We start from the raw sequence: 22,225 nt of genomic DNA, 5'->3' as shown, positions 1-22,225 counted from the left end.
CCTGGGCCAGGGGAGCACCAGCCCCGCCGCTGCCCCACGGCCGGGCAGGGACCTGCCAAGCGGCACCAGGGGCTGGGGCAGAGGCCGGGCGAAGGCAGCACTGGCCCCAGCAGCGCCTGCTGCTCGGTGAGCACCGCAGGGTGCACAACAGCTCTCCGGCTGGGAGCTGACAGGGTTGCAGCCAGGCCCTTTCCCTGAAAGGCTTCACATGGAGCAGCAGCACAAGCCCCAGCGAGGTCCTGCTCTGCCCTTGGGCCATTCAGTGGCCCCCAGCTCGGCTGGAGGCGCAGCAGGGAGCAGACCCCGGTGGAGCTGGGCTCCAGCACCAACCCTGCTGCCTCAAAAAATTTACTACAGCAAACACAGGGAAGCAGAGTCCGTGTTATTTCAGGGGAAGCTCCAGTACTGAAAAGCTGTAACACCTGCTCATAAAAACACACCTTCAAGCAACATGTGGTACAAGTGGAATTCATTGGAACAGGGTTGCGCTAAGCTGCAAACTCCACTGATGCAGCACCAAGTGATGCCCACCAGTAGGTACAGAATGACCTCACAGCCCCTGTGCAGCTCCAAGACCCAGCCCAGGAGAGCCCCCCTCACAGCACAGCCCTGGCACCCCACTCACCCACCCCAGCAAGTGCTGCTTTTCTCCACTAACCCCGCTTGGCTGAGGAACAACCATCACTAACATCCTCCAGGGCCAGCTTCCAGGGGAGATCTCCATCAGGAGCTACAGTAGGAGGGCAATGGGCACCAGGGCCACACGAGCAGTGACACCTCTGCAGGTGTAGCTACACCACAGAACGTGGAGGTCAAGAAGGAGGGAGTTCCAGTTTTTAAAAGGAAGATTTATTTAACAAGTTTCACTTAGCGCAATACACCTAAAAAGGAAATCACAATACAATGAAAGATTAAATCAAGGCCTCAGAATTTTATACGAACACCAAGACCAAAATCCTAAAGTAGCCGTATTGCGTCTCAACATGTTTCCCCCATTAACTTAAAAAAAAAAAGCTTTAACGTGCCTTACAGGGTATTAAAAGAAAGAAACTAGAACTAACATGCCAAATGTTCACTTTGAATTTCAGACACAGCTCCTATATTGTTTCTTTACAAAAAAGCATGTCTCTTTCAACATGTATTCAAAACAGTGTTGGATGTAGTATGGTATAAGAGCAACATTTAACAGAATTCAAACAGCTTTAACCTAAATACGCTTACTGCTTAAATACACTCCTACAACAAAACTAACTTGAGAAACGCTCAAAATTGTTTAACAGTTATAGTCTTTACTCAACTTGGTTATTACATCCTAGATGAATGTTCATTTCTGTATGTTCAAAAATACTGAACCCAAAAGGTTTTAAAATAACAATCCTGAATTCACTTACAGTAAAGCATAAATCACAAGCTCGTATTGCAAAACTGTTAAACTTAGTTTTTTGTTTTTTTTGTTTTTTAAAAAAGATGTGACCAAAAGTCAGCGGTTACATTCCCCAGCCACCACTCATGTTGGACATGTTGGACATGCCGCCCATGCCGTTCACTCCCATGGACGCGCGGTTCCCGCTGCTGTAGTAGCTGCTGTTCATGGCGCCCTGGCTCCCGGGGTCTGAGGGGAAAACCGACAGCAGGTTCACAGCTGGTTCAGGCCGACTCGAAGCATCCTTCCCCCAGCGCCTGTCCGTGCTGGGCCACCTCGTAAATCCCGCCTACTGTGCCCAATACTGCAAAGCGTCAGTTTAGAGCTCCGGACCCAAAAGTCAGTTTATCGGTTGTTCAATGCAAGAGCCAGCTCTGTCTCGCCCCCCCGGCTGAACTCAGGGTTTGCTGCCACTGTGCTGTGGAAGTGGGGGGGACCCAGCCCCCCAGTCCCCGTTCATCCCCAGTTTGTACCGTGATGACCCCAGGCTGGTTTCCAGCTTTCAAGACCAAGCGCCCAGGGTAACGCAAGCACAGAGACTGGCACATCTTGCCCCTTCCAGAACAACATCCCCCATTGCCCTCCCACCCCCCAGCTCCAAGTTCCTGCTTTGAATCTCTTCCCCTCCACTCTCCCTTAGCTCTAGAATTCACAATATACAAGTCATCAACCTCCAGGGCCTGCACTGCCCCGGCTGTGGCACGACCCCTCAACACCAGTGAGCAGCACCTTAAGGCACACTAAGCCAGCGGCACTTGGCCCACCTAAGACAAGTGAAGAAATGCTCTTACCATAGCCACTCATGCTGCTTTGACCACCATATCCTCCTCCGTAACCCCCACTCAGCTGCTGGTTAGCTGGACCGCCGTAACTGGATTGGCTTCCTTTCAAGTCAAGGATACAAGCGTTAAAGACCTCAGCTGTCACAGTCTGCTCACTACCAACAGTCCACCCTTCACCTCACCAACAGCCCCTCTGCTCTGGCACTAGCTCTCTCCCCCACTAGGTAACCTCCTTCCTAATTATACAAGGTAACAAGCTTGAAAAAAAAGACATTCCCACCACCAAGCATCAAGAACTTCAAGAATTCCAGCAAGTGCTCGTGACTCAAGGGTTTACTTCCGCAGCTTCTACAGACTGTACATCGCAGGATCAATCTGCTGCCGCACAGAACACGCCCCAAGAGACTTGGAGGTGGCTGTAAGGGACCTCACACAGCACTGCTGCTGCCCAGACGGTACCCAGCCCTTCTGGAGGCACATGGGCTCAGTCCCTGGAGCCACTCCTGTGCATCCAGTCCTGACAGGGACCAACTCCTGCTCCAGGCTGCTCGTGCAGCACAGCAGCGCTACAGCTCGCCATACAGGGGACCCCTACTTGGGCTTCCTAACTACTGCTCTGCACCTCAGCGCTTGTCTATGCTCCCACAAAGCTTTTCTGTAGTTAAAGCATCAGCATTAGACTTGAAACATTTTGTAATCAAAACACTACGAAAGCAGCACCATACCTACAGACACACCACACCCCCCCAACACCCCCCCACCTTCAAGAAAAACCAACACCTGCCCCCCAAAAAACCAACCACCACCTTCATCTAAGGCACCAGACAAGTTGGGTATCAGGAAGGGTGTTATCAGGAAGGGTGTATCTGCTTTGCAGACCCAGCAGTGTTCAGACTGGTGTTGCAAACACATTTTAGATTTTCAAACTATTTTGGTGTTTGCTAGAGCAATTCAGACAGTTTCTCCAAATTCCAGACTCTCCCTCACCACTTGAACAGCAGGTCATGCGCCACAGATACATCCTCCATCACCAGACTATGTTCTGGTCTCCAAAAAAAAGGGAGGGAGGGGGAAGGAGAATAGAAGGAAAGGTCAGGCATCTCCCACTTCCCTCCCACACCACCACACTCCCAGGAGCCACTCACCCCACCACACCCCCCATTGAGCACCACAGTTTATTCAGCCTATTAATTGTTCAAATGTATTCCCAAAAGGTTTAGATACCTGGCAATGTGCTAGTGTTCCAATCTTGGACTACCCCTTCCGATTCCTTGACTGTGTGATTAAGACAGAATGTGGAATTTCAGTTTTTATGCCAGGCACAGGGTAAGCAGGAGCTGTACTAATCAGCCAGCTTCGATAAAACACCAAGCACTTGCTCAGAAGTGCAGTTTGACTGTTTACACATACCCATTGCTCCCATCATCTGACTGCCATAGGCACCGCCACTTCCTCCTGCTGTAGAATTCAAGAAGAGTTCTACATATCTGTGTTCTGGAAGAAGAAAAATTTGCCATGAGAGCAGCTCACCCCAAACCCACGCAGCTGCCTCACCGCAAGCGAGGCTGCAGTAAAACCCCTGGTGTTCCAGCTCCAGCAGCCCCTCTGCACTGGCCCAAAATCAGCCGACCAGCCGCACTTACGCATATTGGCTTTGTCTTTGGACATGGCGGCCACTGCATCCTCATGGGTAGCGAATTCCACGTCTGCCTCCCCGGTCACTCTGCCGTCCGGTCCGATCTCGATGTGTACTCTTACGGGGTTCAGAGGTGAGAAGAACTACACACGGAACAGTCACACGGATTAAAAGGCACCAATGCAACAGCTGGGCTTTACAGCAAAGCCCTCTCCTCTAGAGGAACACTCGTGAGCTGCCCTGCAGCTGACACGTCCCGCAGCAGCCGCAGGACCCCAGAGCCGCGCACGTGAGGGAAGGGCAGGTCGGGAACTCACATTATAGATGTCGTTCTCCGTCGCTCTGTAAGGCAGACCTCTCATGTGGACGCAGTGGCCGGTCGTGCTCTGGAAGGTGGATCCCCCGTCGCCGTATCTGTGGTCCGACATTCCTGCAGAGAAAAGAGTCCATTCTAGGTCTTTCAGATGTATTTTAGTTTCTTTTGGGATGTATTGTAGGTTCGGTTACTATTCCTATTAGAGAAATCTTACCTCTTCCAAATCTATCAGAACCAAAACCATAGCCATCATTATACCCATTGTAGTCATCATAACCTCCATAACCTACAAACAGATCGGACAACATGTTCATTTCAGCTACAGAAAGAGCCAGGCGCACACGAACACGCTGCAGACAACTAGTACAAGAGTTTCATTTCTTCTAGAAGGTGCTAAGATACAAACCAGGAGTTACAAAGCAGGGCAGACACTACCAGGTCCAAGTGTCGCTGCTTCTCAGATGAGCAGCTCCCTCTCGGACTCCGAGTACTTACCTCCTCCGTAGGCTCCACGCCTCATTCTTTCCAAGCTACTTCCTCTACCAAGACTGTTATATCCCCGCGTAAGACCAGGTCTGTCGTACGGACCGGGTCTCTGCATGGCCAACAGCTTGCGTGGAGGGTCGTAGTGAGTGCGCACTTCCGCTCGGCTACTCTTGAAGATCTCAATGTACCTGGAAGTGTTGCCACAGAGAGAAGTTCAGTCCTCGATTCCTTCCCCAAACACCTCACAACTTTACATCAAAACAAGCCATTTAGTCATAGCCTCGAAACTGGCGGTATATTTTAAGCCAGATTCCTTTACATTATGCAGGCAATGACATACTATTGTAAGCACTACGTTACTGTCAAATCAGGGTATTTTCAAGAAATTACAATTACTGAAGGGTTTACATGCTCCTCGTACTTCACAGTATCCCAGCCTTAAGGGTGGGGGAGCAGTGTTGATTCCCCACCCCCCTCCCCCCAATTTAAAGTGTTAGTCAAAAAAAAATAGGAGGGACCGTGGTCCGCTCAACTCAGCACTGGTTTGCTCACGTGGCAATGTAAACAGAGGGTTAAAAACCCGGTCTCCACCAAGCCTTTAACCCATCAGGATGCTACAAGGAAGCTCTGCATGTGCTAGTGAACCCAGCCTATGCTTCAGTGATTCAGCGTAGGCAAAAAGTGCATGCTTCAATGAAAAATAGTCACAAGTAAAATAGAATAAAAACCCTTTGTGACAATTTCTTGAAAGCTATGCTTATCACATTGAAGATTAATACAGTAAGAAAATTTGTTACATTTCAACTTATAAAACAAGTTTAGAAAGTATCACATTTTCTTATGGTAGCAAGAGTACTGTGCGTGTCTTTAGAGCTAAAGGCATAATTGGTGCTATTGAGAAGTTAAAGCCATAGTCTCTCAACTTTGTCGCTTGCAAGCTACCAGTTTTGCGCTCCTCCATCACTACCCAGTTGCCAAAGCACACTTCAGCTTAGCCCAATTTTGTCTTTCGTTTTGGGTAGATCCAAACAGTCTGTGCCACGCGCACGTCAGCAGCACCTTTACTGATCACCGAGTTGGAGACCAAAATTCTATTTCTATTGGGATATTAACACTTTCAGCAGAGAGAATATGGATTTAATTGTTTACCATAAGAAAAGTGACAGAGCCAACCAACCATCCATCCCCACCTGTGCCCTATTCTTTCCTTGTGTTTCTTTAGAGCCTTTTCAGCTATCTCCTGTGAAGCAAACTGCACGAAGGCCTCCCCCGTACTCCTCCCCTGGAAGTCCACCGGCAATGTTATCCCATTTGGCACGATTTCCAACCCTTCAACCCAAGGACAAATAACCCCAGTAGGGGGGCAATATTAACATCACAAGCCCAGTCATGAGTTTTTCTTATAGCTTTAAATACACCAGAATTTTAACACTTGTAAGTGAATGGTATGTTGATTCTAGAACACTAGAAGAAAAAGCATGTCAAAGTGAGAGCCACGATCACATACCATTCAGTTCACCTTCTTAACCCACCCTGCAGAGCACAGAAACGTTCTGAGTGTCAGGGACAACTCCTCAGACAAGGCATCTAATGCAGAGTGCGTTAAGAAGTTTACAAATTATTACAAACCTCTTCAATTCTGTGAAAGTATTTACAAGGAACTTTTTAATAAAACACTTAAATTCATACACAGCAAGTTAAAAAGAACTTTATAGATAACAAGTATTTTTTACTAGAAGTCACGCAGGTAAAATCAGTCTTACGCAAACATCAAGTTTCAGCATTAATCTTTAGGAGTGCTTAATTAAGAAAAAATCATGAACTTCAGAAGTATTAGTTTCCAAACACAAGAGGCACATTTTTTTATATTAAGCACAGTTTTTAAAGCTTGACTCACTTAACCACATAGGAAAGAAACAACTTAAAATGCACATGCTTAGGAATCGCTCTTGTTCACAATATATTACCGATTCAGAAAACAAAACACAAGTTCTGAAGTCGTAAAATTGGAAATATTTCTATCTTATTTTAAAGCAAAATAGTGAGCTCAATCATATCTTGTTATAGCAAAACATTCCAGCTAATTTTAAACACTCACATTTAGAAATGTACTACTTTGAAAATACTAACAAGTTAAACCCCAGATAAATCAGCAGATTTCATTCTTAGGCATTTATAATAAGTATTCCAGTTCCTAAAACACACAACAGCTGCAAAAAAGTGAGAATGAGTCACACACGACATCTTTTCATCCATAAAAACTTTACACTAGAAAACAAAGGGGTTTTTCCCTCACCCCCAGAAGATGAGGGGGGGAATCTGTATTTGGGTAGAGTTCAGGAGGCTGGTTTTTTTCTAGAATCTTATTCCATACTAAATCTGTTTATGAGAACTCATGGGCCGAGTGCGTGCCCCTCCTCAGATCCTGCTCCATGTACTGAGCCCAGCAGCAAGGGTGTTCTACTGAACAGCATGAACCAGCTGAGACTGTGGGGGGAATGTCCTCCCACCTGCATTGTCCACTTCTAATTTAGAAAGCAAGACACTTGTTTCCTGCTATCCTTACTTGGAGCAGTGTGTCCCGCCAAGTATAAATTAGAGCAGCTTTTTGGAGTTCCGTCAATTATTTAATAAACAAGTACTTCAGGAATCGATCCCTCAAGCCCAGATAACTAATGAAGAACTGCTTATTTATTTTAATACCCATCCGTATACTCTTGGAAGTACTACTGGGCAACCCGTGGTTTTTAGCACAGACCAATAGTGCTACAGCTACTACTTTGATCCCACATACCTGAAAAAAACTGTACAATTTCTTCTTTACTACAGCCAAATGGGAGTCCTCTAAGACGTACAAAACCATCATTAGCCGTATCAGGGCTGTTGGGACCAGTGTGCTTCAGAACCCAATCCATTTCAACGTTGTTTGACTTGAAAACTGTAAAAGGCACTTAGAATTAATGCATTCTGGAACACGCAACAGTTTTAAAAGTCATTTGCCTTGAAACTAGTCAACTTATGATACACAAGTCCATTTGTCCTTTGACATGCACTTTAAAGAAACAGAAAATGCAATTAACCAAAAACCCATCCAGCACAAACACATTTAGTCAGCTACTAGACCAACTGAGTCAAACCTTCAACATATCTGTGTCCCATTGTCTCTCTGTCTTTTTTCAGTGCCAATTTCACATCCTCCTCTGATTCGAGTTCAGCAAATGCTTCTCCACTCGGTCTGCCCTCCCTGGTGTAGATGAAACGGATACCCAAAGCCCCATTCAGAATTTTGCAGTCTGAAAATGAAACAAGAAGACCAGAATTAATTTAATTACAGGAATATTGCATCTTTAAAAGTTTCAGATATGCTGAAAGCAAAATAACCTAACAACTATCAAGTTCTATCAAGACAGTAAGACCCGCAGTATCCTTGTTATAACTTTCATAGTGACCAGTAAACTAAGGGACTAACTAAAACCAAACTACCCTTATCAAGTCTGAAAATTAGTAAAACATTAAGGATAAATGCAAATCAGCTATCTATTTTCAAAGCTTTGCTGCCTCAAGTAGAGTGTGCTATCTGCTTTTGATCATAACCGAGTTAAGACTTTCTCATCAGCACAAAGTGAAATAGTGAGCAGTTAACAGTTGGTGTAAGTAATGAACTGAATCAGAACCAAGTTCAACACACCAAACTCCTGAAGCAGCTTTAAAATCTCCAGTCACTAGCAAAAACATGTATTTATCACCACTACCCATTACCACATGATGCTAATAATTTGGGAGAAGGACGCACTGAACTGTTAACACAATAGACTATAAGCACACCACCAAGAACTAAACTGGTTTAGCTTAACCTGAAGCAAGAATTTTGAAGTTTCCTTCAAAACAGAAGCTTCTCCCTTTTGTCTGCTCAAGAAGCTAAGGCAGCTGTAGCTGCGGCAGATTAAGCTCCTTTGTGTCTAGTTCCCACTAGCAAAAGCAGAGCTTTCCACACCAGGTCCTAGCTGAGGCACTTGTTGCATTACAAACTTCAGTAGCTACTCAAGCGTCCTGAATGCTCTCTGGAACTGCTTGCTGCAGCATCCCCACTGCCAGAGCATCCCCAGGAGGAACCCAGAATTGACAACAGTGCCCAGCCCCTCCCCCAGACCCCTACTCCCCATCTCCCCTCCAGTTCTGCTTACCGGAGAAAAACCTCTGCACCTCCTCGGTGGAGCAGGACCAAGGCAGCCCCCTGACTTTCACCACGTATCCCTCGCTGCTCTCCGTGTTGAGCATTACATTGGGGGTGAGGCTCGGTTCCGTCTCGGCTTCTGTGGTTGCTGGAGAAGACCAAAACAGCCCCTTTGAGATGCTGCACAGCACGGCCGCCTCCCGCACCCCCTTAGAGCGCCCGGCGGCCCCCCTGGCCTGTGCCCACCCACCCCCGAGCCTCCTCTACCTCGGACCGCTGCCCGCCTCACACACACAGAGCCGCTCCCGCCCGGCGCACGCCTGGCCCGCCCTCCCGGCCCGCGCCCAGCCCCCATCCCCGCACGCACACATGGTGGGGCTCCGCGGTGGTTCTAGGGCTCCGAGCCTGATCCGCTGTCCGGAGAGCGCCTAGTCCCGGTCAGGCGGCAGCGAGCGGGCGAGCCTGTGGCGAGAGCGCGCTAGGAAATGGCGGCGGGTACTCCCGCTTCCGCTGGGCCGGGCCTTCCGCCGCACAAAGCACCCCGGCCCCAAACACCGCCCTGCCGGGCCCGACGACTCGCGGCCCCCGCCGAGGCGCACAGCGGCCGGCAGGAGCGCGGCGTGGGGCGAACGGCCGCCGAGGAGCGCGTGCTGCCCGCGCCGCCCGCCGGCAACCGAGAGGGGCTGCGGCGTGGCTGAGAGCGAAGCGCGAGGCGCATGCGCATCAACACCCGGAGGGCTCCTGCCCCGCCCCCGCGGGACCCACCTGCGCATGCTCTGTCATACCACTGCGCTCCGCCGCCCCGGGACACACACCCGCTACGCAAACGCTCCCCGCGCCGCTCCCGCCAAGGTTGCGCATGCGTCCTCGCTAGTCTATGGTTTTTACCACCACCCCGCCCCCGAGAGCTTGTGCGCATGCGTCGCCTACCTACCCACACCCCCCCACCCCCCAAAGCCACGGCGCTGACTCCCGCGCAGAGCGCGGGTCGGACCTGCGCGCATGCGCCTCAGCGCCGCTCTCCATACTGCGCATGCCCCGCAGGCCGCTTCCCCACCACCCCCGCCCTGCCCGGGGCCGGTCCCCGCTACCGACACTCGCCCCCGCCCCCCCCTCCCCGCACCGGCGGGGCACGCGTTGGGAAGAGTCTGACTGAACAAAGAAGTGTGCGGGAACTAGCACTTACCAGCTTCAAAGGCTGACGCTACCCCACGTGAAACAATCTGCTCGCTTCGGTCACTGAAGCCTGGTGTGTTTGTAGGAGATGGGGAAAGAAGAGACATTGGTCACAATTATCATAAAAGAAAGGAAAATAGAACTCCCTCCCGTCTCCTCCAAACACACCAGACCTAGCTAGGCTGCACCCTGAACCTCACTGTCACCGAGGCAGCAGGAAGGCGCAGCCATAACTGCAGTCGCGCAACCTCTGCAGTTGCACCCGTAAAAGCTACGGCGTAGGAACCCTCCACCCCGTAAAGGCTACGGCGTAGGAACCCTCCAGCCCCTTTAGCCCGGGGAAAAGGGCCAGTGGTTCATGTTTCAACTTGCCCACGTAAGTGATAGCCCGCGCCAAGAGCGAAGCGGCATCGCAAAGCCCTGGCCAGGCCCACGCTGACAGGGGGATTTTGGAGCCGAGCTGCTCCACGCGGCCTCTAACTTTCCAGCCGTGGCTGCTTCCCCTCCAGCCAACGGCCGAGCCGTCTCACTGGCTGCCTGCAGGCCCACAGGGCCTCGCCCCTCACCTCACTGCATAAAACGTTTAGTTTAAAACATACCGAGATGGACCAGTAACAACTACCTCCCCCCCCCAAAGCTGCAGGCTTTTTTAAAAGAAAATACATATATATACACATACTCTCAAGTGTACATGTGTAAAACAAACAACCTGCAAAACTCGTTTTAGTTAATGCAAATCAAATCAGCAAGTGGAACCGTTTCACGGCACCTTCCCCCACGAAGCAGCCCTGCTTGATCTCACTCCCTCAACACCCATTTTAAAAGACCCTGAAGGCAGGAGCTGAGCAGAGGCGGCCGAGCGGGAGCGGCGGAAGGAGCGGCCCACCGCGGCGGGGGAGGGGGCAGCGCCTCCGCCTCTTCCCAGGGAGTGGTGGCGGGAGGCGGCTATCCCGCCCACCAGCTGGCGGGAGACTTAAAGTGGGCTGGAGCAGCCGGGAGCCCCGTGCGCTCCCGCTCGGCGCCACCATGTCCACCCCCGCCAAGCGGCACTGCCACAGCCCCGCCGGCTCCCTCGACTCCAGCTTCCAGAAGCGCCTCAAGAAGGTTTCCATCGAGGGCAACATCGGTGAGCCCGGCGGCTGGGGGGAGGGAAGTCGGGGCTGGCGCCCGCGGCGGTTGAGACCTCGCGACGGGAGCGCCCCGAGGCAGCACCGGCGCTCCGGGAGCGGGGCGGCCGAGGGGGCCTTCTCCGCCCACCTCTACGAGAAGGCGGGGGGGGGGGTCTTGGCGGGGGAGAAGCACAGCCCGTGCCCATCCGAGCCCCGCTCCCGGCGAGGCTCAGAAATTGGCGCCATCGCCCGGGGTGGAGGTGGGGAGGGGAACCCGCCGCCCACAGCCACCGCCCTGCCCGGGTGTCCGTTACCGCGAGGACGCAGCGTCCTCGCTGGCGGCTAACCACCATCAGCGGGCGGGCTGTGCGCCAACACCGCGTCCTTCCCGGACTCCCAGACCCCCGGGGCCGCCTCCCGTGCTCCAGGCCCGCGCCTTAGCACCGCGCGGGGGGAGCCATGCCCGCGGCCGCGCGAGCGGCGGGGCCACCTCCCGCGCGCCCGGCCCGTACGCGGCTCTACGGGCCGCAACTGCGTCACTCAGCTGCCCTCCGGCGCCAACTCGCCGCGCATGCGCAGCGACTTCCCCCCTTCCCGCTCGACTTCGCGCCGCGCAGGCGCAGCAACCTCCCTCTCCCGCCGGCTCCCAAACAATGCCGCGCCAAGCCCCGCCCCCGGGCAGCCTGCTCCTAAAATGGAGGCGCAGCCTCCGCCGCCTCCTTATCGGCCGCCCGGCCTCGGCGCGGCCTTCTGGCGCCGCAGATTAGAGATGTTTTCTCGCAGGCCCCGCCAGCCCTTCCCCCAGCACCCCAGGGCTCCAAACGCTGCCCTCACACCGCCTACAGCCCCTGCCAGAAACCTCACAACTGCCACTGTATCTTCCACCAGTAACACCAGCCTAATCCACACCCTCACTGAACTCTCCCCATCTTCTCCAGCTGCAGGGAAGTCAACATTTGTCAGGCTCCTCGAGAAACACAGCGATGAGTGGGAGGTCGTTCCCGAACCCATTGCCAAGTGGTGCAACATCCAGACAGCCGAAGATGAATATGAGGTTGGTGTGCTGGATTGGAGCAGCTTAGGGGGAAGAGAGATGGGGCACAGACAAAACTGCAGTGATTAGCCAGGGAGCCATCCCAAAATTCAGCTAGACTGAGTCTAGAGCATCCAGAGTCATCCCCACTATCATACCAGTTGGTCAAACACCTCTGACATTGTAAAGGCTACTTGGAAAGATACCACTGAACACATATTGCAAACAACCACCCCCACTCCACAGAGGTCACACTGAAGTATGAAACTCTGATCAACCTATTCTAGAGAAGCTGTCAAAGACTACCATCAGCTGAGAAACAAACCTCTTTATTCCTATGCCTAAGCATTTTCCTGAAAAAAAAATACAAGGCCATAAATTCTGACTTCAATATACCTGAATTCTGGATTAAGAAAAAGTAGTAAAATCCTGCAAACAGGCTGGTATTAAGTTTCCTCTCTTGTCCCCTAGGAACTTTCAACATCTCAAAAGAGCGGAGGAAATCTACTTCAAATGCTGTATGATAAACCCACGAGATGGGCTTACACATTTCAGACTTATGCTTGCTTGAGCCGAGTAAGAGCACAATTAAAACCTACCTCAGCCAAGCTACAAGAAGCAGAACATCCAGTACAGTTTTTTGAGAGATCCGTGTACAGTGACAGGTAATTACTATCACAGTGCAACAAGAGTTCATTCAGATTGAAAGCTCCAGGTCTTTACACTCAAAAAGATGGAGCTGAGGAAACACTTGGTATTAAACTAGTATCTGCAAGGAGCAGGTTTGATTCAACAGGTGAGAGTTGGATGGTACTAGAAGTATTTCACACTTTAAGAGTGGGCAGCTGTTTTTTCAGTACCATGATTCTGATTCTAGCAAGAAGTGTTTTAGTAATTCACATTGGTCATTCCTGGCATGAAACTACTTTCTTTGATTGCAGATACGTATTTGCTTCTAACCTGTTTGAGTCCGGAAATATTAACGAAACAGAGTGGGCTATTTATCAGGACTGGCACACATGGCTTTTGAACCAGTTTGAATCAGACGTAGAACTGGATGGCATGATCTACCTAAGGACCACCCCTCAGGTACGTTCACAATTTTCAGCTCCAACTCGTTTCCAGCTTATGAGGGTACAAAAACCACTGCAGCGACTAACACTGAATTAACACCCCCAACTACTAACACTTGGCTAAAGTGGCTCAAGAAATTATTCTAGAATTATTTACGTTCAGTCAAGCATTTAAAATGAATGCTAACATCTAGCATTAGCCCTTCCAATTTAAGGGGACCCCTTGATCTGTTCAGCTGATTTACCCTTCAACACAGGATACATGTCCAGGCTTGTACTTTTTTTTTCAGAAATGCATGGAAAGGCTACAGGCAAGGGGAAGAGAAGAGGAGCAAGGAATTGAGCTTGAGTATTTGGAAAACCTCCACTATAAACACGAAACATGGCTTCATGAAAGGACTATGAGGTATAAACCCATTTTCTGTAGGCAAGTTTCAACTTCTAGGCAAGGCTTTTTCCTACCTCATGCTAAAATTGATTAGGGATAAAAGTAAGGTTTAAGTCTAGCTTCACTCAGGCACAGCTGGAAGGACTTATCTTTAGACTCGCTCCAGGTTTCCTGGCACAGGTATGATTACTCTAGGTTATATGCAGAGGGAAGGTAATCTCTTGGCTGGGAAGTAAAAATTGCCAAGGGATGGGAATTAATCTAATTTAAAGCCTTTGTTAGGCATTAGCATCAACTAGAAAGCTATGTAGTTCTAACCTGAGCAAAGATATAAGTGTTGTTAACTGGAATTACACAGGAATAGCAGAGTTGACATTGTATTCAGTGACAGATCACCTAACTGATCTACTAAACCGCTTCCACTTGCAATGTAAGGGAGGGCAAGGTCCCAACTACCTTTAAACTAGGATGACTGTAGTTCAACAAGGTTTAAATATTAATCCTAGCTACAAAATAAACAAAGATCAGGAAGGCTTTTGGCAGGCACTGGCTAAGTGATCTCTCACTTCCTGGCTTCCCCATGCAGGGAACCTCTAAATGTGAAAGCAGACTTTAGTTTTTCCCCTAGAAGAGCCCAAAATACTCTATGGGATGGGAAGCATAACAATTCCGGGAAAAGCACATTATCGGTCACATCTACTTTCAAGTTTCATGTAGGACAACCCAAGTGCTTAGGAGACAGAATGCACTGCATATTGTAGAATTTTGGGAATGTTTGCATTGTATACTCATTCCAAACTTGTGAGCAAGCATTTCCTGTATTTTTCATAGGAACACTTAAGTCTGCAGACACAAGAATGTTGTTCAGCACACTTACTGCCTTTTAGAAGTGCTTTTCACACATAGGAAGAGAGAATAACCACTGCTCTAAGAGAACACATCCAGCTGCACTACTACTGCTCCTAACCTGGAGCCAAAGTGTTCTTGCTTATCTCCAAGCCATTTTAAATACCAGTCTTATAACCTGTTAAAGAGGTCATCCCCACAAGAGGAAGCTTTAAAACTGCATCTTAGTAAATGGATTAGCAGTTAACTAGAAAAGGGTGGGAGAGACACAGGGCAAGTGATATTTTAAAAAAATACTCCCTCTTTTTTCAAAATCACATTCCTGGTAACTGATTCCGTAACAAAAAGAACAAGTTAAAGGAATTTAATAAACCACCCTTCCCCTTCTTGTACAATAAAAACAGATGTTAAAAGGCAAGATTTGCAAAATACATTAAAGTTATGGTGATACAATGTTGACTGGGTTATACAAGAGCAATTAAGGACAGACTAGACTTGACTCAGGCTTTATACTTAAGTCACAGGCATCGGCATCAATATCCGAGGTGCATGTGGTAATCCAAGTAATGCTGCACCCTCAGGATGACTTGGAAAGCAAGAGTTAAAACTGTTTTACACACAGTACTTTATACCGTTTTACTAGCACTATGTTCTTTCTTCCATTTAACAGAGTTGATTTTGAGAACCTTAAAGAGATTCCCATTCTAGTTTTGGATGTTAATGAAGATTTCAAGAATGACAAGATTAAACAGGAGTACCTGATTGACAAGGTAAGTATTAAATTAGGTTTCCTCCTATCTGCTTTTCTGCAGTAATAGCTATAAGCTATCAATTTCCATTCCTAAAATTTGTGATGAAGTGCTTGTTTGGGGTTAGTACAGTTGGTCTCCTTCATACACTTAGGAAGCTACATGGCTGCAGAAAATGCTTATTGCTTTCCTTCAAAAAAATTACCCCCACCTCCTTATCCTCACAATTCAAGCAAAAACTGGGATTTTTTTTTTCCCAAACAGGGGCAATTGGGGATGAGAGTGCAGAGCAGCTGGAGTAGTCAGACTGCTCTCTGCCAAGCCTGCACTGCCATTCTGTTCATTAAGTAGTTCACACAATGATACTGTCCAATTCATGTCGGCCATGATGTCCTTAGAAAAGCCCTGCAGTCAGCTTAGAGCTATTTATGCCCCCTCACGTTCTAGGGATCTAGGCTCCTCCTGGATGGAGCACAACACATCTGACACATGCAGAGATCAACTGAACCTTGTACATAGTTCTAAATGCACGAAGCAACCCTTCTAAGGGGAGTTGGGAGGGAGGGTCAACAGCCATTTGAGGAAACAAGGTGGTAATAAATAGGTCACTTGAGTCCAAATGGTGTTTGCTAATTCCAAGGCAAGGCAAGTCTTAGGAAGTAAATGCCCAAAGAAATTCTTCTGCTGGAGCCATGTACTGTATGACAAGTCCACAGCAAAACAAACCCCTCCAAATACTTAAAAGCAGGGGGCTCATCCCCACCCCTCCAAGCAGAGCTGTCATATTACTGATCTCATTCACTGGCACCTTTAACCTTCCTTTCCCCCACTGCCCCAACCAAACTATTCTTGTATGATGGAAAGAAGTGTCCTCCTATCAAACCATATAAACCATTTTCTCCATCTTGTTCTGGATCATCAATTTGAGATTAATGAAGGACTCCTTCAAGCTAAGCCTAGTTCTCCCAATTAAATAGCTCCGTATGAACTGGGCAGGGGAATACAGTGTTCAGTTGTGGAGGTATTTGTCAGTAAGTCATATCCTCATGGAAACCAGCACCAACAGCTTACAGACCCAGACTATGCTCAAACCTCCTATCTTCCTTTGAACTTGCCCCCACTGAAAGGCCACCAGTGTTGTCTCCACCTAGCTCCCTTCACCACCCAGCACAGGAAAAGCTCAGCTAGTTATTCACCTTGAGGTAGTCGGCTTAGTTTCCAGATGATCCCTCTCCCTAGGAAACAGCTACCTAATGCTTTTTTCTTTAAGGAAGTTAACATTCTGTAAAGCACTCCAGAAGCTACCTAAGTATTTGCTACTTTTGAGTAATTAAGTTACTCAGTTCTACCTAGTACTAACTCACCAGTCGTGCATTCACGGCCATCTGCTATACTGAAAAGCATTTCAGGTCATGAATTACACGCAGAGGCAGAACAGCACCGCAGACTGTGCAGTAACAGACCATTTGTTCCCCAAGAAAGAAACGCAAAAGCCTAATGATTTAGCTTTTCTTTTAATGCGTTGAGTATATATGCTTTTTGTTTTCACAGGTCAAGTCTTTCCTGACTTCTTAAGATCATGAAGATTAATTTGAATGACAAGGCCCTCAAGTTTGAGAGAAAAACCTAACAGTGTGTTCTTAAACTATTTACTTTAACTGAATGCATTACCTGTGTAGCTCATTTTAAGGCAAGACTGAAGTGCAAAATATGGTTTGGCTTTTTTTTTTTGCTTGTCTGACCTGTGTGGGTTTCGACAGATTTTTCTGTCTAGTTAAAACGAACAAATACGGGGTACTGTAATGATATACTTTGTCTATATGCTCCGCTGTTTAATAAAGATTTTTAAAATAATATTGACTAATAACTGGCTTTAACAACGGAGGCGTTAACCGGTTATCAGCGGGCTGACAACCCAGTAAACAGCAGGCACTGAGGCAGGGCTGTTTTGCAATAACTGGCATAGTTCACCATTTTAAGACGAGACTGTTATGGCGTCCGGAAACCTTTACTGTCAACTTCTGCCTTATCGCACGGCTCTTTTCACGGGATTTACGCTACTTAAGGACGGACGTTACTGCAGTCGCAAGGATTACACCTGCAACAAACTAAGTTTACGCAGATCTCGTTCACCACCGCCACCGCCTAAATGAATTCCCCCCCCCGCGCGCGGCGGAGGGGTGCCGCTCGCGCTACCCCCAGGGGCCGAGGCAGGGGGGCGCCCCGCAACCGCCCCCGCGGAGCGCGGCCCCCGCCCCAAGGCCCCGCCATCCGCCGCCACGACGCACGCGGCGGAGCGGGCGGGGGGGGGGGGGAGGGGACGGGAGCGGCGCACGCGGCCGCGCCGCAAGGCCTCCACCCGGCCGGGCCGGGCCACCGCCGCCGCCCTCACTCAGGGACGAGCCAGCAGCGCGGTGCGCGGCCCCCGCCGCCAGCAGGCGCCAAGGCGGGGGCTCAGCGGCGCCGGGGCCCCGGATCGGGCGGGACCGGCCGCCCCTCCCCCACCCGCAGCGGCCCGGCCGCCCCACCCCCCCCCCCCTCCGCTTCCCCCCCCCACCTCTCCGCCACCCCCCCGCGCTCCGCGCCGCCGCTGGGCCTTACCCAAGCCGGGGATCTCGCCCTCGGTCTCCTCGGTGTGACAAGGGTCCATCTTGGCCGCGCCTTCCCCACAGGGGCCGGGAGAAGACAAAGCTCGGTGGGGGCGCTCGGGCGCTGCGCAAACGAAAACAAAAGCTCAGCGGCCGCCAAAGGCACGCTCCGGCGAAGGCGGATCGGGGCTTTTCGGTGGCTTTTTCCCTGCTCCCAGGGGGATGAGGCGCGATGAAAGCCGCCGGCCCACCCGCACCCCACCGGCCTGCTGGCTCCTTCTGCGCAGCGCCCCTCCGCCCCTATAAATAGCCGCACGGCCGCGCTGCGCAGCGCCCTGACGTCACGCACCGCCCGCCCCTGCTCCTTCACCGGCCGCCAGCCAATAGCAGCGTGACAAATTAAACCAGCCAGTCACGTCCGGCGGCACCGCGCGCGCGCGGCTGGGGGGGCCGACAGGCACAGGGGGCCGGGGCGGGAGGGGGATGGGGGGGGGGTGAAGAGTGCGGCCGCCCCGGGGGGTCCCGCTACGGCTGCGGCGGGAGGTTGGGGTCAGCGAACCCCCGCGCCCCTCTCCCCGCTGCTCCAGGGCCCGCCTCGCTTGTTTTTCTACCCAAACCCCAAACATGGCGGCGGCTTTGTCCCTCCCCGCCCGCCGCGCCGATCGCTCCCACTCCCCGTTCCCCCACCCTACCCACCCCCCCCCCCCCCCAAAACACCCCCGCTCACGGCGGGCTGCGGCCGCGGAGCTCCGGCGGCCAGCGGGGATCGGCGGCTCCGCGCACTGCAGCAGCGCCTGCCGCCGCCGTCAGGTGGGCTGGGCTCCGCCTCCCGCCGCGGCGGGGGGGGGCGACACGACACGACGGGCCGCAGGACCCCTCCCGCCGGGGCGGGCGCTTAGCGGCCTGGTCGGGCCTGTCCCGCGGGGAGCAGGCCGCAGGCCTCTCCGCCGTGAGGGGAAGGGGGGGGGGGGGGTGTCAGGCCGTGCTGCCAGTCCCGGAGGCGACAGGGGGAAGGAGCGAGGGGCCGCCGCACGGCCGGGCAGGGTGAGGTGCGGCCTGCGGGAGGCTCCGCGCCGAGATGGCGTCCGTGCGGGCCGGGCCCTGGGCTGCGGGGAAGGAAGGCTTTCCTCGGGCTGCCCTCGCACCGGCCGAAGGACGCTTTTTTTTGCAGGGCCTGGCGCGGAAATGCTAACAATGGGGATAGTAACCGCAGCGGCTGAAAACCTGCCAACTCCGACCTTTCCAGATCGTGCTTTCAGAGCGACTGTTTGTTTGTTTGGGCTCAGGCGCAGGCAGGTTGATTTGCTGGGTCTCGACTGGTAATCACCCAGCGCCCTGGCACAGTGATACACATGGCCACTCTCTCGCATGCCCTCTGCACCCTGCAGTCCTTTCGCCCTATGCCTCACCAGACCAATCCTCTCTGCAAAATACTGTTACAGAGAATCATTAGCTAAAACAACTTTGGATTAAAATAGCTGTAAGGGAGGCAGTGCGATGGAACAGATAAGTGGTGACCTTAGGACTGTGGAGGTGTGGCATCTATTCACAGCTTTGTTCCTGAGTGGTTAGTGTGAAGCAAAGCCCTTTGCTAATCCCCGTTGAAGCCTTTGCACTTCTAACAGTGAGATAATGATAATTTTTGTCTCCTTATATTAATAATCGTACACTGGGGTACATTTACTATGTGTCATTTTATTAGGCTGATTGGTCTTTTTAGTCCCCATTACTGCATTTGAATCATGATGGAAAATGGATTCTCTGTTGTTCATGCGTCATGATCCACGTGACTTTGTGGCTCTGTACTGGCTGATTTCTTGCTATCTAATTTTCAATGATAAATAAAGCCTGGTTTGCCTAATATTTTCTTGGTTGTATGTTTATTGTAGTCAAACAGCATTCTGACGTAAGTTTCCGCTTCAGAGGTCTCTTAGGAAATTAAAATTGTCCTGTGTTCACACCAGCAAGAAGTTCTGCTGCATGCATATCTTTCAATGTTAGAAGAAAGGTCATATGACTTTTTTTGCAAATATGTAATTGCTGTCAAGTGGAGGCAAAATACCCGCCTGCCTTGAAACTTGATGCATCCACCAGGAAGTTGGGTACGGCCATGTCTAGGGGAAGAATGTGGCTGCAAACAGCAGAGGCAAGGACAGACAGATCAGAAAAGTTATAATTAGCCAACGCACACGCCATGTTTGAAAGGTGAAAATGAGGAACAATTCAAGTGGAGTTATTGTTAACAGCAGCAGCCTTTTTCCTGAGAGGCTGTCTCTGTGCTTTTGCAAGTAAGAGTAGTCCCATGGTATGAGAGCACTTGCAAAGAATGGGATAGGGATAAAAACCCTGCTGGAAACATCTAATGCAGGGTTTTATTTGGTTTCTTGAGCAAGGAAACAACTAAGTGTGTATCTCACACATGAAAACTTCCAGGTATTGCTTCCGTGATTTCTTCTGGGACTGGAGCATCATCACTTTACTCGGCTTTTTTGGTTTAGGGTGCCAGAGCCTGACACTGTACCTTACCCTCCAGCAGACACAGCTGAACGGTAGTGTGTCTGTCAGCATGTCTGTCAGCAACTCGTGCTACAGCTTCAGGTACTTGTTTTTCTCTGAAAGGGCTTTGTTCTCCTTCAGAATTTCACTGGCCCGTTCCTGCAAAGGGGAGAGGTTCACCTGCCACCCAGACTGCTGGGGAGAGGAGCTGCTCTCATTTTCCCACTTGAACTCCCAGAAGATAAATTTTCTCTTGTTCAAGTCAGCCTGGGGAGGGCTGTAATCTAAGCCAAGCTCAGCCTGCTGGGTTTTGTAGTCCCATCTGGTAGAAAATGGGCAAAGAGGTGGTCTCCTGGGTAGAAATCTGCTGGAGAAACAGTCTGCCAGATAATCACACAGCCCCTGTGCAACACCCCCAATTCCCTCAGAGTTCATGGTGAGCAGGGCTGGGAGCAGAGACCCCCACCAGGGCAGCATGAGCACCAGTCCAACCTGCAGGGAGATGCATAAAGCTGAGTAGACTTATTAAGCATTAAGTTGGACCAAAGTAAAGCTCTTTTGTGAAGACTGCTGCCTGCTTAGGACATTTCTGTTCGTACCAGTCACAAACCTCTATTTGTTAGCTCGCTCCAGTTTCTTTCCTGGGCAAGAAAGTAACGGAGAAAATCTGCTGCTCTGGTTCCGGGGTGTTATAGGCATCTGAGCATATAGAGACACTTTGTGTGTCTGGACATGATGCAGATGCTGATTTCTGACTATGTTTTGGAGATATTAATGCAATACAAAAAATTATTCCCAGTAATTCTTTCATGGGTCAGCATTTGCCATTTGAGGGAGAAGAGAACAGTGATCAGTTTAAATACCTGCTCTGAAAAGATGGCAGAACTCATTATCCATCATCCTGACCCCATCCCTGTACATGCCTTCTCTTTCTCTCTTTCCTAGCTGGATGTTACCCATTTGTTGTTCTGCCTTCATCATAAGCTTCATCCATCATGTCTCAGCTCCATGTGTGGCATGTTCCTCGTGTTTGCATGTAACTGTGTATAACTCAGAACCTTACAGTTAATCTGCAAACCTGATTAACTCTCAATGAATACTGCTAGCAGCTTGCTTGCTTTATCATCTGTGGTCTGAAAACGGGGAACACATGGAAGTCTTCTACTGCCAACACTTTGTAGGTTTCTCTGTATGTGTGACCTCCAGTCAAAAGCCCTAGAATTCAATTATAACCTTTCTGCTGCTACCCATGGCTTTAGAAACAGCCTCCAGCTGTGATGCTGTGACAAACACAAGCTAAACAATCCCATTAGGTATGTGCGATATGTGTTCTACCAACTTAGGTAACACGGCCATATTCATCATATCCTCGTAATCAATACAAGCTGGGGGATGATGTGATAGAGAGCAGCCCTGCTGGGAAGGACTTGGGGGTTCTAGTGGATGAAAAGCTGGGTATGAGCCAACAATGCGCGCCCGCGGCCCAGAAGGCCAGTTGCATCCTGGGCCATATCAAGAGAAGTGTGGCCAGCGGATCAGGAGAGGTGATTCTCCCCCTCTACTCTGCTCTGGTGAGACCCCACCTGGAGTACTGCGTTCAGCTCTGGAGCCCTCAATACAAGAAGGACATGGACCTGTTGGGCCATGAAGATGCTCAGGGGGCTGGAGCACCTCCCCCTGTGAGGACAGGCTGAGAGAGTTGGGGGTGTTGAGCCTGGAGAAGAGAAGGCTCCAGGGAGACCTTATAGCGGGCTTCCAGTGCTTAAAGGGGGCTACAGCAAAGGTGGGGAGAGACTTTTTACAAGGGCACATAGCGATAGGACTAGGGGCAATGGTTTTAAACTAGAAACGGGTAGATTTAGATTGGATATTAGGAAGAAGTTCTTTAACATCAGGGTGGTAAAGCACTGGAACAGTTTGCCCAGAGGTGGAGGCCTCATCCCTGGAGAC

At 50.5% G+C, this 22,225-nt stretch overlaps 2 protein-coding genes across 10 annotated transcripts; one reads left to right on the top strand and one right to left on the bottom strand.

Annotated features, from left to right (window-relative positions):
- Nucleotides 1–827: 827 nt before the first annotated feature.
- HNRNPH1 (heterogeneous nuclear ribonucleoprotein H1) lies at nucleotides 828–18,057 on the bottom strand. Of its 9 annotated transcripts, none has more exons than XM_086471140.1 (14): nucleotides 17,793–18,057; nucleotides 10,004–10,063; nucleotides 8,828–8,965; nucleotides 7,781–7,936; nucleotides 7,438–7,581; nucleotides 5,834–5,972; nucleotides 4,653–4,831; nucleotides 4,372–4,443; nucleotides 4,159–4,298; nucleotides 3,849–3,984; nucleotides 3,610–3,699; nucleotides 3,430–3,480; nucleotides 2,215–2,307; nucleotides 828–1,612 (listed from the first exon to the last, which is right to left on the bottom strand). In XM_086471140.1, exons 1-14 carry the CDS (start codon nucleotides 17,839–17,841, stop codon nucleotides 1,488–1,490), a joined length of 1,572 nt encoding a protein of 523 aa, XP_086327266.1. In that variant the 5' UTR covers nucleotides 17,842–18,057; the 3' UTR covers nucleotides 828–1,487. The 9 variants fall into 9 exon arrangements, with proteins under 9 accessions (XP_086327266.1, XP_086327264.1, XP_086327265.1 ...); XM_086471138.1 differs by having other exon boundaries at nucleotides 3,616–3,699; nucleotides 4,159–4,292; XM_086471139.1 differs by having other exon boundaries at nucleotides 3,616–3,699; nucleotides 4,159–4,271.
- LOC104351336 (deoxycytidine kinase 2) lies at nucleotides 11,019–17,305 on the top strand. Its single transcript, XM_086470879.1, has 7 exons — nucleotides 11,019–11,119; nucleotides 12,041–12,156; nucleotides 12,607–12,800; nucleotides 13,077–13,224; nucleotides 13,499–13,614; nucleotides 15,113–15,212; nucleotides 16,743–17,305. The coding sequence occupies exons 1-7, from the start codon at nucleotides 11,020–11,022 to the stop codon at nucleotides 16,764–16,766; spliced, it is 798 nt and encodes a 265-aa protein (XP_086327005.1). The 5' UTR covers nucleotide 11,019; the 3' UTR covers nucleotides 16,767–17,305.
- Nucleotides 18,058–22,225: the final 4,168 nt, after the last annotated feature.

This window comes from Leptosomus discolor, chromosome 10, assembly GCF_034619465.1.
Source record: "Leptosomus discolor isolate bLepDis1 chromosome 10, bLepDis1.hap2, whole genome shotgun sequence".
NCBI classification, from domain to species: Eukaryota; Metazoa; Chordata; class Aves; order Leptosomiformes; family Leptosomidae; genus Leptosomus; species Leptosomus discolor.
The sequence above is the reverse complement of the archived record's forward strand: the minus strand, read 5'-3'. Positions and strand labels throughout refer to the sequence as shown.